This window comes from Nannospalax galili, unplaced genomic scaffold (assembly GCF_000622305.1).
Source record: "Nannospalax galili isolate Female #2095 unplaced genomic scaffold, S.galili_v1.0 scaffold255, whole genome shotgun sequence".
Classification (NCBI taxonomy): Eukaryota; Metazoa; Chordata; class Mammalia; order Rodentia; family Spalacidae; genus Nannospalax; species Nannospalax galili.
The window spans coordinates 6390511-6405767 of NW_008338999.1; the positions used below are offsets into that span (position 1 = coordinate 6390511).

General features: G+C 38.1%; 1 protein-coding gene across 2 annotated transcripts in view; it reads left to right on the forward strand.

Moving 5' to 3' along the window:
- Positions 1-15257, forward strand: part of Agl (amylo-alpha-1, 6-glucosidase, 4-alpha-glucanotransferase) — an 85822-nt gene that overhangs the window by 34127 nt on the left and 36438 nt on the right. For both annotated transcript variants that reach the window (XM_029563839.1, XM_008833693.3), the window contains exons 8-17: positions 721-844; positions 3399-3501; positions 3592-3689; positions 5142-5281; positions 7810-7997; positions 9591-9714; positions 11380-11543; positions 11818-11919; positions 12024-12179; positions 12297-12447. In XM_029563839.1, the coding sequence (XP_029419699.1) occupies positions 721-844; positions 3399-3501; positions 3592-3689; positions 5142-5281; positions 7810-7997; positions 9591-9714; positions 11380-11543; positions 11818-11919; positions 12024-12179; positions 12297-12447 (1350 nt within the window). The remainder of the gene's footprint in view (positions 1-720; positions 845-3398; positions 3502-3591; positions 3690-5141; positions 5282-7809; positions 7998-9590; positions 9715-11379; positions 11544-11817; positions 11920-12023; positions 12180-12296; positions 12448-15257) is intronic.

Consider the following 15257-nt stretch of genomic DNA (forward strand, 5'->3'; position numbering starts at 1 on the left):
GATTGGTTGTTTATCTTTCTTTTCAAATTCTTTTTCAAAATAATTCAAATTTTATCTGTAGTTTTATATAATTTTCTATATAAATTATATTCATGTTTATGTTTATTTCTATTTTATACACACAAGACTAGAGACTAAACTATTTTTTTTCGTTGACAAGATGAATTTATTCTTCTTTTCAAGTATTTCTCTCAACCCCTACATACCAGTACACTGTTCCTAAGGTGTTTTATTTATCCAGTCTTTTCAATGGATTACTTTCAGTGTTTTTATCATTTATTCACTCAGAATATTTATTGAACTGTCTGTTGTATGGTGGACATTTTCAAGGCATGATGAGTCAGAGGTGAACACAGCAAAGCTCAACTGTATCCTGTGTTTTCTCACTTATAATGACTTGTCCTTCTATATTTCCCCCTCCCTGTCGTGGTGGTGAGGGGTGATAATGAAGAGCATGAGGAGGGAGGGAGGAAAATGCTTGTGAAGGTTTTGTTTCATTTTCTATGAGCTAGTTATACACTAAAAATCTGAAATAGTAGCAGTTATAATCTCCTGTGAGTATTTGCATTTAAGATACCATCTTTTCTTTCTCTTTCTTTCTTTCTTTCTTTCTTTCTTTCTTTCTTTCTTTCTTTCTTTCTTTTCTTTCTTTCCTTTCTTTCTTTCTTTCTTTCTTTCTTTCTTTCTTTCTTTCTTTCTTTCTTTCTTTCTTTCTTTCAGAAAACAGGAGAATAACTAAGTCTGATTCAAAGGAACATCTTAAGATAATTCAGGATCCTGAATACAGACGGCTCGGCTGTACCGTAGATATGAACATTGCACTGGCAACTTTCGTACCACATGAGTATGTTGTGTATTTTCCTTGTAATATTACTCATAAGTACTGATATTGTTTATTAAAACCCCTCATATAAAATTAAATAAAGTAGGGGGCTTGAGAGATGACTCAGCCAGTAACAAGCCTGATGACCCGAGTTCAGTCCTCAGAACCCACATAGTAAAAGGAGAGAACCTGCACGCAGTCCCTGACCTCCAGGTATGTGCTGTGGCATGCACCACCCACACATATACATTAAGTGAATAGATGTTAAAAAAATTATATGTTATTATTTTTATTTTATGTGTGGTATGAGTATATTGCCTGCATTGCATATGTAAGGGTACTTGTGTATGTAAGGGTACTTGTGTCGTACAGTGCCCATGGAGGTCAGAATTGAGCATCAGATCCCCCAGAACTGGATGGTTGTTACCTGCCGTGTAGGTGCTAGGAACTAAACCCAGGTCCTCTGCAAGAGCAACCAGTAATCTTAACTGCCCCGTAAAAAATGTTTTAGGGTTTAACTTTTAAAAAAAATTATTGAGAATTTCATGCATGCATATAAGGTGTTTTGATCAAATCCATGCGTACTCCCTCCCCTTGAACTCCTCCCGTATCTCCCCATCAGTTTTTCCTGAACAAATTTTATACTCTTTCTTTTTTTTTTTTTTACATGGAGCCTTTTGCTACTCTTAACATTCCCTCCTCTGAAGAGGTAACCCTAAAATCTTTTAAGGATTAGATAAGAGCTCCCAAATACTTTTGACATTTTTGGCCTTTGGAACAGAGTATGTTGCTAAGAGGCCCAACGACATTTTTACTTTTAGCCAAGAAACTGGCTACTTTTCTTTAGGGTCTTTTTACCCTAGCTGCCTAGCCAGTTCCTACATCCTATTCTTATCATCCCCTGAAGAGGTTACCCAAATTGCCAATAGGGAATCAGGACGCAGACTGCTCTGGCTTCTTCCATGCTGAACAGGGATGCAGGGTAAGGCAATTGGGGTACCCCTTCAGTGGGTCTATCTAAAAGACTCACAAATTGCATAACTCTTAACTATAGGGAGAAAAAAAACGCTTGACTGGTGCTTAGGAGATATAAAGGAGAAGTAAATGCAAGAGTAGTTAGCATTACAAGTTCTAGACAGGGAACCAGAAAACAGTCAAAGCGGCAAATTTTAAATGTTCATATCAGAGTTCATTGGAATTTCTTGACAAGAGCTTCCAAAAGCATCCCTCCAATGAGTTCTTCCTCATTTTTCTTTTGTCTGTTGAGGCCGGACTCTAGAGTGATGGACTCAGGATTTGTTTTCAGGCACTTTGATAGCTGTTGGAGTGGCTAGAATCAGTGTCAGTTCCCTCGCAAAGGCTTCTAGATAGGGGGAGAAAACAAATTTAGCCATCATTTTAAAACAATAGCTAGTTGTCTCCCTTAGCTACAGGTGGGCTCTACAGTATTGCAGACCAAGATTTAAAGTCTAATATCTGAGCAGCACTTTCTGATTAGAAACAAAATCATCAATGAGAAATAATTGTCTAAATAACATTTTATATGGACTTAAGTCTAATGTCTGAGAAATGTAATCCCTTGAACTCTTAAAGAAATATACTGATCACTTTTATATTTGGTTCCTTTTGGGTGTTTAAGTTGGCCCAAATAAACCAATTTATTTTTACTTTTAAGGTCGTTTGAGGATTTGTTCCCCAGGAGTCACATGGGCTTGGGAAGAGCCCCTGGCTCCTTTCTTTTACCAGTTCTGCCTATGTGAAGATAAGTCAAAGGTCCTGCTTGACCATGGCTCTGTGTTGACTCTCTTTGTAGACTGGACACTGGTTCAAGTCCATCTGGTGGGGTCTCCATGGCCTCCCTGAACAAGAGGATAGGTGACTCAATAATTTTTTTTTTAAATGTTTTTAAGCCCTGCATGGTGGTGTACACATTTAGTCCCAGCACTTGGGAATCAGAGGCAGGTGGATCTCTGTGAGTTCAAGGCCAGCCTGGTCTACATAGTGAGTTCCAGGTCAGCTGAGGCTGCAGGAGACCCTGTCTCAAAAATAAAATAAATAAATAAATAAATAAATAAATAAGTAAAGTTTTTAAATAAAGAAAATGGGGACTGGAGAGATGACTCAGTGGTTAGGAGCATTGCCTGCTCTTACAGCGGACCTAATTTCAGTTCCTAGCACCCACATGGTGGCTAACAACCATCTGTAACTCCAGTTCCAGGGGATCCAACACCCTCTTCTGACCTCCACAGGCACTGCATGACACAGGTGCCCTTACATATATGCAGGCGATACACTCATACACATAAAATAAAAAATAATTAAAAAAATATTTTACGAAAGAAAATGAAGTGAAATCATGCAGCATGGTTCACTGCTTCAACACCTGGCATCTTTCCACTTCCTGTGTCAGGCTATCCTATGCATGTGTGTAAAACTTTTGAAAATTGAAAAACCTCTTCGGTTATAGCTAAAATTCTGATGATTATATTTAAGCTTTCTATGACAACTTGTTAGAAAATGTTTAAGTATGAGTTTTGTAAGACCACTGAAGTTTGTATTACTCCATCTGCTCTAGCAACGGGCCAGCTGCAGTTGAGGAATGCTGTAATTGGTTCCGTAAGAGAATCGAGGAATTAAACTCAGAGAAGCATCATCTCATCAACTGTCATCAGGAACAGGTTTCACCTATTTTTAAGTCGCTGCTTTTCTTTGAGTCTTAGTACCATGATGTTGTTCTTGACTTTGTAACATAATTCAATGTTTTGTAGGCAGTCAATTGCCTTTTGGGAAATGTATTTTATGAACGACTGGCTGGCGATGGTCCTAAACTAGGACCTGTCACTAGAAAATATCCTTTAGTTACCAGGTATTCCGTTTTTTTATTTCTTCTCATTGATAGTTAAAAATTGAAAATTGCATTTAACGTTTCAACTTAACTTATGTGTTTCTTTTAAGGTTTGACTTCAGTACATTAAATTAAAATAGGAATTTTGGTTCAGAAATAGGCTTAATATTGATTAATTTTGTTATCATCAGTTTGAACCAGTTTACAGTTATCTACGTTACTGTTTCTAGAGGACCTCATATTTAATGTTAGTCTGTTTTCTCTTGCCGAAACAGAATACCTGAGACTGTGTAATTTATAAAGAAACCAAAGGTCCACAGACTAGGAAGTCTAAGAACATGACATCAGCATCTGCTCAGCTTCTGGAAAAGGCCTTGGGCTGCCTCAGTTCAAGGCAGGAAGCTGAAGGGCAGGTGGAAGTCATGAAAAAAGGCAGCCTCACTTTCTGAAAATGCGTTATCATGCTAACTAATTCAGTCCCCTGAGAGCAGCAACTCACTCAGAGAAAGATAAATCCATTCATGAGGATTTCCTTCCAAGCACCTGCCACTAAGCCCCACCACTTTACGGACTGCACCATCTGATGTGATGGCACATGTCTGTAATCCAACAATAAGGAAACAGAGGCAGGACGAGGTCAAGGTCAGCCTGTGCTGCAAAATGAGCCTGTGTCTCCAAAAAAGCAAAGAGGGGACAAAGGAGTTAAGGGTCCCCATGTGACTTTAGGGATATATGCTAGGCAATAGTAAATTCAGTATTAATCCAAGAGAGTGAGCATCTAGCACCTTACATAAAAACATGCAACAACATTGGGGTAGAGAAATAGCTCGGTGGTTAAGAACACTGGCTGCTCTTGCAGAAGACCTGGGTTCAAATCCCAGCACCCACATGGCAGCTAACAACTGTCTGTAATTCCAGTTCCAGAGGATCCAAAAGTCTCTTCTGTCCTCCGCCGGCATTGCACAACACGGGTGCACTTACATGCAGGCAATACATGCATACACATAAAATAAAAATAATAAATTTAAAAAAAACATGCAACATATATTGGGTGGTTACAGGGTAGGAAAGGTTTTACAAAACAACATCAGTTACCTCAGTGATTTTCCTGTCATTTTGTGAAGTTTTAAAGGTTATTTAAAGTGATAGTAATATGCCAGGCGTGGTGCCACACACCTTTCGTCCCAGCACTTGGGAGCAGAAGCAGGCAGATCTCTGTGAGATTGAGGCCAGCCTGGTCTACATAGCGAGTGTGAGGCCAGTTGGGGCTGCAGGGAGACCCTATCTCAAAAAGAGCCCCCCCCCAGAATAGTAATATATAGTACATTGTTAGCTAGCCATTCTTCAAATCTTACTGATTTTATTTTATTTATTCTACTCATTGGGTAAGAAATTTGATTTTCAGTGTTGCTAATTCAAATTCTCCTTAAGGAGTTTCTGTGTGTAGATTTAATCTTAACTCTTTCTCCCTAGGTATTTTACTTTCCCCTTTGAAGAAATGTCCTTATCCACAGAAGAATCTATGATTCACATCCCAAATAAAGCTTGTTTTCTGATGGCACATAATGGATGGGTGATGGGTGATGATCCCCTTCGAAACTTTGCTGAACCAGGTGCATGATTTTTGACTTCTCTCTAAGTAGGGAAACAGGAGTTCATGGAAAGCTCAAACTATAATGATTGTGGGTTGTGTTTTTTTTTTAGACTTGTGGTTTTTCAACTGTTTCACCAGAGGTACCCAAAATGCATTAGATGGGATTTGTTTCCTGTCTTCCCCTCCCCCACCTCTGACTTTCTCAAACAGAACAGCTCATATGCATCTATTTTTAAATTTTATTATTTTTATTTTATGTGTATGAGTGTATTGCCTGCATGTAGATAGGTGCACCCATGTCGTACAGTGCCCAAGGAGGTCAGAAAAGGGTGTTGGATTTCCCCTGGAACTGGAGTTATGGACAGTTTTTAGCTGCCATGTGCATGCTGGGAATCGAACTTGGGTCCTGTAAGAGCAGAGTGCTCTTAACCATTGAGTCATCACTCCAGCCCCATATGCATCTATTTTATATAGTATGGGTCTACATAAGCTTCAGTTTGAGCTAAATAATTCTATTAATTTTTTTAAAAAAGAAGTTGGAAACCATTTTTGTTAAATTACATTGCCTTAAGAGATATTTTCAGTCATTGGCCAGACAAGTATTAAGGTGCTAGAAGGGCAAGCTAGAAACTGATTGTTTGTAGGGTCTCCCTCACTTACTCTTAGACTCTGTTTTCCTACAGCTCTTTCATTGATAGGAAACATTCTGCAAGAAACCCATTGATGTGTATTTTTTTCAACATTTTAAGACTAAGAGTTTCAGTAACATTAAAGTTAATTTTTAAATCTTATGGGGGGTTTTGTAAAAAAAAAATGTCTTTGAGTTAATTCTCTGCCCTTTATTTTCTAGCCTTTATAAATAATTTTTTAAAAAACATTCTTCTGTGTGCCTTGTCTTTTTAAAAAAAAATCTTATTTTTTTATTTTATGTGTATGAGTGTATTGCCTGCATGTAGGTAGGTGCACCTGTGTCGTGCAGTGCCCATGCAAGTCAGAAGAGGGCGTCAGATTCCCCTGGAACTGGATTGCAGATGGTTGTTAGCTGCCATGGGTGCTGGGGATGGAACCCAGGTCCTCTGCAAGAGCAGCCAGTGCTCTCAACCACTGAACCATCTCTCCAGCCCACCATGTCTTTAACATAATGTATTAGTTAAAAAAAAAAAAAAAAAAAAGAAAGAAAAAGATAAAGAAAGAAATTTAAAGGTACAGATGGAGCTTTAATACTTTAATAGTTTGTTAGAACAATAGCTTTTAGGGCAATGTGCATAACTGTAATCATAGCATTTAGAGTCTCAGGCAGAAGAATCAAAAGGTCAATGACAACCTGGGCTTGAGAGCAAAATCCTGTTTCAAAAAAAGCACTAATATTACTGTTACTATTTTTCCTTAAGAAACAATTTGAGTTTCTGAAATTGAACTCACATTTTTAGAAGAGTCTATAAAGCTAAAATCTTGGCTGGCAAGTTGGCTCAGCTGTTAAGAGCCCTGGCTGTTCTTGCAGAGGACCCAGGTTCAATTCCCAGCACCCACATGGCGGCTAACAACCGTCTGTAACTCCAGTTGCAGAGGAATCAGAAGCTCTCTTCTGACCTCCTCGAGCATTGCAAGACACGGATACACTCACACACATACAGGAAATACACTCATGCACATAAAATAATAAAATATTCTTTAAAAAGCTAAAATCATGGGGCTGGAGAGATGGCTCAGTGGTTAAGAGCACTGACTGCTCTTGCAGAGGACCCAGGTTTGATTCCCAGCACCCACATGGCAGCTACAAACTGTCCTTAACTCCAGTTCCAGGGGAATCCAAAGCCCTCTTCTGACCTCCGTGGCATTGCATGACATGGGTGCACTCACATACATGCAGGCAATATACTCATACACATAAACTTAAAATAATAAAATATTTTTTAAAAAGCTAGAATCTTTGCAAAATGGTTACAAGTTAATGTTAATTTTTTAAAGACTACCCTATGTTATTTTACTGGGAAAACCAGCAGTGTTGGGAGTTAAACTTAATTCCATGTATAGGCACACGTGCTCTATCCCTGAGCTACACCCTCATCCCTACTTTAGATACAGCTTTAGCCAACACATAATTTGTGGTAGAAGTAACACAATTTAGCCAAGCGTGGCGGTGCATGCCTTTGACCTCAGCACTCAGGAGGCAGAGGCAACGGAACTGTGTGTGATATAGGCCAGCCTGGTCTACATAATTAGTTCTAGACCAGCTAGGGCTACAGGATAACCCTGTCTCCAAAAATCAACAGCATGGGCTGGAGAGAGGACTCAGCAGTTAAGAGCACTGGCTGCTCTTGCAGAGGATCTGGATTCAGTTCCAGCACCCACATGACAGCTTACAACCATCTGTAACTCCAGTTCCAGGGGATTTGACACCCTCTTTCTCACCTCTGTGGTCACTGCACAACATGGGTGCACATAAATACAGGTAATACACTCATACACATGAAAAAAAAAAGCATTATTTCTTTGAAGTAGTTATTCAATTTCCTGAACCACTAAAAGTAATGTTCTTTTTAACAGGTTCGGATGTTTATTTAAGGAGAGAACTTATCTGCTGGGGTGACAGTGTTAAGTTGCGCTATGGGAATAAACCAGAAGACTGTCCTTATCTCTGGTCCCACATGAAAAAATACACTGAGATAACTGCAGCTCATTTCCAAGGAGTGCGTCTTGACAACTGCCACTCCACGCCTCTTCACGTGGCTGAGGTACACAAGAACAACTTGTCTACCTTGACAAAGAAGTACAGTGGTCAAACTCCCCTGAGTACGACTATGCAAATACAGGTTTCCTTCTGGTAGTTCAGCTGACACTGACTTGGTAGTGATATTTAACACTTTGGGTAATTTATCTAATTCTGACCACCTTTTGATACAATAGTTATAGAATGCTGGGCTGTGAAGTGTTTTAACAGTTTTTAAATGTAGAAAATTTGATCATATTCCTCTCTAATGAACTATATCATAACTGTTTATTGGTAAGATATAAAATATTTGTCCCTTAGGTTGTTTTCAATATATTAGTCCCCAATGTAAAGTTGATTAGCTTATTGCGCATCATAGTGATGATTTGATTTAACTTTGATTTTTATTTTCATTTTGGGGCATGCTGGGAATGAAACTCAGGGCATTGCATATTGTTGATAAGAGTTTTACCATTGAACTATTCCCCTAACCCATAGAGAGAACATTTAAACACTAACATTGTCACGTATTAAAGCTAGTTTGCACTTCATTGATTCGATTTTTAGTTATGTTTAGAAACATTAATATAAACAGTTTTCTATCCTTCTTTGGGCTTTGTAAAGCTATTTGGAGTGATGTCAGTATTTTCACTGCTATCGTTTGCCTAATACAGGTTTATAAATAAACACAGTTTTCATCCTTCTTGTAAGATCTTTGGTAGTTTTCTAAGTAACAATCTGTGAAAATATGTGCTTGTGTGAAAAATGTCAATTTCTATTGCTTGAATATAGTGTTTGTAGTTCAAGTCCTCTGATGCCAAATGGCTTTGATTGGAGAAATTTCGTTGAAAACATTAGGCTGGTAGAACATTCTTTACCTCCAGAAAATAGCAGAGGGTCTTTTCCAGCTGTGCTTAAGGAGCAGAAAAAAACAAAAATACTTGTAACATTGTTACAATGTTATAGCAAATTAAATTTTACATTGCAAAATCTTCTAGGATTCTGTTTCCTAGCTATTAAAATTTTAAGTATTTTACTAATCTTTGCATATTACTTGAAGAAAAAATTAATACAATTTCTTACTCTAAGCCAGTATTTTCTGATTTTCTGCTAATTAGCAGCAATGTTAAGCATAAATTACACAACTGGAAATATAAAGTGTTAGAGCTGAAGAGTATTTGTCATTAGAGGCTTTAGTTTGGCCTAGTTTTTACTCACCAGCAGACATGATTATCAGTTATGACTTAATCAACCACCTAGAAATGAATAGTTGTATAAGAGGCATTAAAAACAAAGCGCAGGAAGACTGTCACTGTTACGGGTTTCCTTTTTTAATGACACTAACATTTTTCTTTTTCCTTTTTCCCCTCCCTTGTCTTTGCAAAAATCTCATCTCCCTTTTTCACTGTCGTTCTCTCTAAACCTCTGGCTCCTTGTGTGTTTTGCTCTCTTTATGTTTTCTCACGTGTACAACACAATTGACTTGGAAATTCCTTTTGAATTTCCATTTTGTCCTGCTACCTTATCTCTCTTCAAATCCACACCTAGTCCTGCCTTCTCCTTCCCTCCCTGTCTCGCTCTTCTCTTTCTTTTACATTTGTGACTGTGCTTTTTGCAGTACATGTTGGATGCTGCTAGGAAACTACAGCCCAATTTATATGTAGTAGCCGAACTGTTCACGGGAAGCGAAGAGCTGGACAATATCTTTGTTACTAGACTGGGCATTAGTTCCTTAATAAGAGGTAGGCTTGTTGGAAGTCCATTTCCTAGCTAAAAATTTTACCAATTTAAGTGAATTAAAAGGCATGTAAGAGCTTTAAATGCAGAGCTTGATTGATTGTACTATTAAATATTCTATATGAAATTTTCTAATTCAAATATAACTGAATTTACTTTTACCAGTAAAAATTACTACTTTGGAGTAAGATACGTCATTTCACATTGAAAAACCAGTAAGGACAGACAGTGTTGTTTATACCTGCTACCCACCACTGAGGACCTGAGGCAGGAAGATAAGCTTAAGGCCAGCCTGGTATATATAACAATTGCCATGTTAGCCTGAGCTATATGATAAGTTCTTAACTCAAAAAAGGGGAGAGGGTGTGGTGGCACAGGTCTTTAATCCCAGCAAAGGCAGAGGCAGGCTGAGCTCTGTGAGTTCAAGGCCAGCCTGGTCTACATAGTGAGTTCCAGGCTACAGGGAAACCCTGTCTCAGAAAGACCAAAAAAAAAAAATCCCAATTAAAAATTGGGGCAAGGAACTAAACAGAGAGCTCTCAAATGATGAAATGTAAATAGATGAAATATTCTTTCAAATATTCAATATCTTTTGGCATTTGGGAAGTGCAAATTACAACCACTTTGAGATTTCACCTTACCCCAATCAGAAAAGAACAAACAAACAAACAAACAAGACAAATGATGAGAAACGCTGGTGTGGCCTTGGGTAAGGGGAACACTTATTCATTGCTGGTGGTAGTAAAAACTGGTGCAGCCACTATGGAAATAAGTGTGGTGGTTTCTCAGAAAGCTAGAAATAGAATTCCCATATGACCCAGCTATGCCACTCTTGAGCACACACCCAAAGGAGTTATATCCTACTACTGAGATATCTGTTCGTCCATGTTCATTGCTACTCTATTCACAACAGCTGGGAAATGGAAACAACCTGGCTATTTGTCAACCAATGAATGAATAATGAAAATGTGGTACATTTACACAATGGAATATTATCCAATTGTTAAGAAAAATGAAATATTTGTGACCTTTTGTATTCCTGGTCCTCTGTTCCATGAGGGAGCTTCGTTAATGAAAAAAAAAAAAGGGCAGGGGAAGAGGCCGATGAGATAGCTCAGCAAGTAAAGACGCTTACCACCAAACCAGGTGATACGAGTTCAATCCCGGAACCCACCTGGTGGAAGGAGATAACAGACTCCCACAAGTTGCCCCAGACCTCCATATGCTCAGTGTGGAGCCCATATGCATGTGTACACACACACACACACACACACACACACACACACACACACAGATTTTTAAAGGGAAAGAAAGGAAGGGAGAAAGAAGACAGTGTGGTGAACTGATAACTGACAAAACAGAACCTTATTTGTGTATTTTGAAAATAACATTTTTATTGCATTTCCTACCTACATATTTGATAGACCCTTTAGTGTTTTTCCATAGATTTGGGATAACCAGCATACCAGTGAACATTTGCTCCCTTTTTTCTTCACAAGTGGTTTCTCTAGTTACACTTTAGTTAAACCTTAGTCACTTAAATTTGAAAATATTTAATTGCTTTTGATAATTTTGAAGTGTTTTAAAAGTCAGTCATGGTGAGAAATCCAACCTTTTCTTGGACTCACTGTTTAACGGAAGCTGTTAAACTGTTCTGTGATGCTCTGCAGAGGCTATGAGTGCATATAACAGCCATGAGGAGGGTAGGTTGGTTTACCGATACGGAGGAGAACCCGTTGGATCCTTCGTTCAGCCCTGCTTGAGGCCCTTGATGCCAGCTATCGCACATGCCCTCTTCATGGACATTACCCACGATAATGAGTGTCCAATTGTGGTAAGCATCAACCTGTTTTTGCTTTGACATATTTTGCTAAATGTTTCACTATTTGTCTGATGCTTGAAGACACTAATAGCCACATACTTCACAACAGTGTCTTAGATTTGTAAGTGACTGAAATACATTTATTTTGAAATGTTTTATTGTTTTAAAACAAATTAATATACCTTATAGAATGCATCTGCAATCCTTCTTTTGCTTCATTATGTTAATAGAGTGGTGCTTTGCATTTGAAAAGAATGTGAACTTTTGCTTTATTGTTGGTTTCTAGCATAGGTCAGCCTATGATGCTCTTCCAAGTACCACCATTGTTTCTATGGCATGCTGTGCTAGTGGAAGTACCCGAGGTTATGATGAATTAGTGCCTCATCAGGTTTGTTGATGTGTTGTTTCTTAAAATCCACATAGCCAGCAACTTTGGTCACTTTTATCAATGCTCTCCTTGTAATTAGATATGAAGGATTTGCCTTTCTTTAGATTTCAGTGGTTGCTGAAGAACGATTTTATACTAAGTGGAATCCTGGAGCGTCACCATCAGATACAGGTGATGTTAATTTCCACAGTGGAATTATTGCAGCCAGATGTGCCATCAATAGACTTCATCAAGAGCTTGGAGCCAAGGGTTTCATTCAGGTAAGAAATGAAATTTTGTAAATTTCTTTCTGAAGCTTCAGTTTCAGAGGAATGTTCCAACTTGAGCCCTGGTTTCCAGACTGGGCACTTAAATTATTTACTCTTTCCTTTTCTCAGGTGTACGTGGATCAGGTGGACAAGGACATAGTGGCAGTGACCAGACACTCACCTAGTATCCATCAGTCTGTGGTGGCTGTATCTAGAACAGCTTTCAGGAACCCCAAAACTTCATTTTACAGCAAAGAAGTGCCTCAGATGTGCATCCCTGGTAATACCATCCAAAAATTCTTAAGACTTAAACCAGGAAGGAAGTCATAGTGCAACATTGTTTCTCGATGTCCTATATGTCAGTGAAATGTGAATACATTGTGAAATGGAATTAGGATTTGAGATAACATTTTTTTTTAATTAGAAGAAGCATTTCATTACAACAGCATTAACCTATTCAATAACATTTTTCTGAGCTAGGGTACATCTCTTTCAAAATTGGCTGTACATTTTTAGGTTTACAGATGGATTATTACGCTTGTACAATCTTTTACTCATTATAAACTCTATAAGACATAAAATTAAATGAGGTTTTAACATTTAAAAAAGATCTCCACTTTGTTGTTAAAATACACAGTTTCATACAGAAAAATTCATTTTAAGGCAATTGACATTGAGACGTTTTCACATGCATTTCTAATCTCTCTATATATGACTATTACTAGTCACAGTCGCTTACTTTCTGAGTTCCTTGGCATCTGAGTATGAATATAAGCTCATCAGATAGATAGCTTTCCTCTCCCACTAGAGCCTTCATACTCTGTCATCCCTGCCACTGTCCACTGTGCTGTCAGCACCCCCATCTATTCCCCCCTATCTGCCCTTCTGGTAAATCTAGTCAGCTAGAGGTCCCTGTTCCAGGAGGATCAGCTGTTCCTCATCTACGGCAATCCATTGTCAGTATTCCTTTGGATAGGATTGGGGTCTGCTGTTCATTTTTCCAGTAGTATGTTGGGTTATTGTCTGGAAGAGCCTTTATCTATCCTAGCCAACAACTCGACTGAAGGTATCGCCTGTCTGGCTTTGCTGTTTGTCAAGTAGCTTTTAGTTATATATGTATGCTCTTATGAAATTATATTGGCCCCTTTAATCTTTGGTTATACTTCCCTTTTGGGTGTTTAAGGACATACAATTGGACCAGATAAACTGATTTGTTTTTACTCTTGAGGTCGTTGAGATAACATTTTTATTGCATCGAACGAAGTCTGGAAGAAAATGCATTTTAATACATTCCCTTTTTAAAATCTGTATAAACATGTTTCTCTTCTATCATGGACAATGTATATGTTTCTGTTTATATATATGCATATACATACACATACATGTTTTAAAAAGAAAATATTCTAAGTTAACATTTAAGACTGTTCATAACCCATCCTCATCCATCACACCCCCCTCCTTTGCCAGTCCACTTCTTCAGCCACACAGTTGTTTTAATTGTTTCCCCAAGTAGTGTACTTCCGCTTGTATGTAATTATTTCTAATCTTTACAAACTGAAGTTCCACCTCTTTGAGAAGTCTGTGAGCACTCAGTGAACTCTCCTCTAAACATTAATGGCAATTATAGTCAATCTGTGTCTCTCTTTGACAATTATGTGTCCCTGAGATCTGTTCTTTTCATTAATAGATTTTTTTCTAGATGTCTGCATTTTATTTCCTTTCTATTTTGGATAGTATGTTATAACATAGCATACTCATACATAAGTAGCAACTGTCCGTTCATTAATTGAATGAAGCTTCTCATAAGACCATTATATTCTGTATTTCTCACTAGTTAGTTAAAATGCATTATTCCAACTTTTGAAAATTATCAATCTAAAGAATCTTATTTTAACTATTCATAAATTTATATTTAATAACCTTTCTGGGAGGCTGAAGAGATGGCTCAGTTGTTAAGAGCAATGGCTGCTCTTGCAGAGGACCCAGGTTTGGTTCCCAGCACCCACATAGCAACTAAGAACTGTCTGTAACTCCAGCTCTAGGGGATCCAATGCCCTCTTTTGGTTTCCTCAGGCATTGCATGACATGGGTGCACTTACATACATGCAGACAATACACTCATACACATAAAATAAAAATAATATTTAAAAAGATAATAATAATAATCTTGGGGCTGGAGAGATGGCTCAGTGGTTAAGAAGCACTGACTGCTCTTGCAGAGGACCCGGGTTTAATTCCCAGCACCCACATGGTGGTTAACAACCATCTGTTGCTTCAGTTCCAGGGGATCTGACACCTTTTTCTGACCTCCATGGGGCATTGTATGACACAGGTACACTTACACACATGAAAGCCATACACTCGTATACACATAAAATAAAAATAAATAAAATATATTTTTTTAAATCTTTCTGGTCTTTGCTAACGTTTGAAGTTAATTTTTTGTTTGTTTTGTTGTTCAGGTACTAGGGATTAAGCCCAAGACATCATGCATGCCAAGCACACTTCATACCACTGACCTACACTCCCAGTCCCATTTAGTTACTTGTTTTAAAATTTATTCATTTTTATTTCTTGTGTATGAGTGTATTGCCTGTATGTGTATAAGTATACCTGTGTAATGCAATGCCCATGAAGAACAGAAGAGAGCTTCAGAGCCCCTAGAACTGGAGTTACAAATGGTTGTTAGCCACAATGTGAGTGCTGGGATTTGTCCTCGGGTCTTCTGCAAGCTTCTGCTGAGCCTGCTCTCCAGCCCCTCAATTAGTTACTTTTACAGAGCTTACTCATCGTACAGTATTATCTCAGGTTTTGTTTTGTTCACTAGTCATTCTTGAAATATTTTCATTTTTCAGTTTACAAAATTGTGATTTTCATATTTATGTTAGCACTTGATTTTTTTAAAAAGTCTCTAGTATGGTAGTGTTTTTTTTTGTTTTTTTGTTTTGTTTTGTTTTGTTTGTTTTTTCAGTCTTTTTGAAACAGGGTCTCCCTGTAGCCCCAGCTGTCCTGGAACTCACTATGTAGACCAGGCTGGCCTTGAACTCAGAGATCCACCTGCCTCTGCCTCCCAAGTGCTGGGATTAAAGG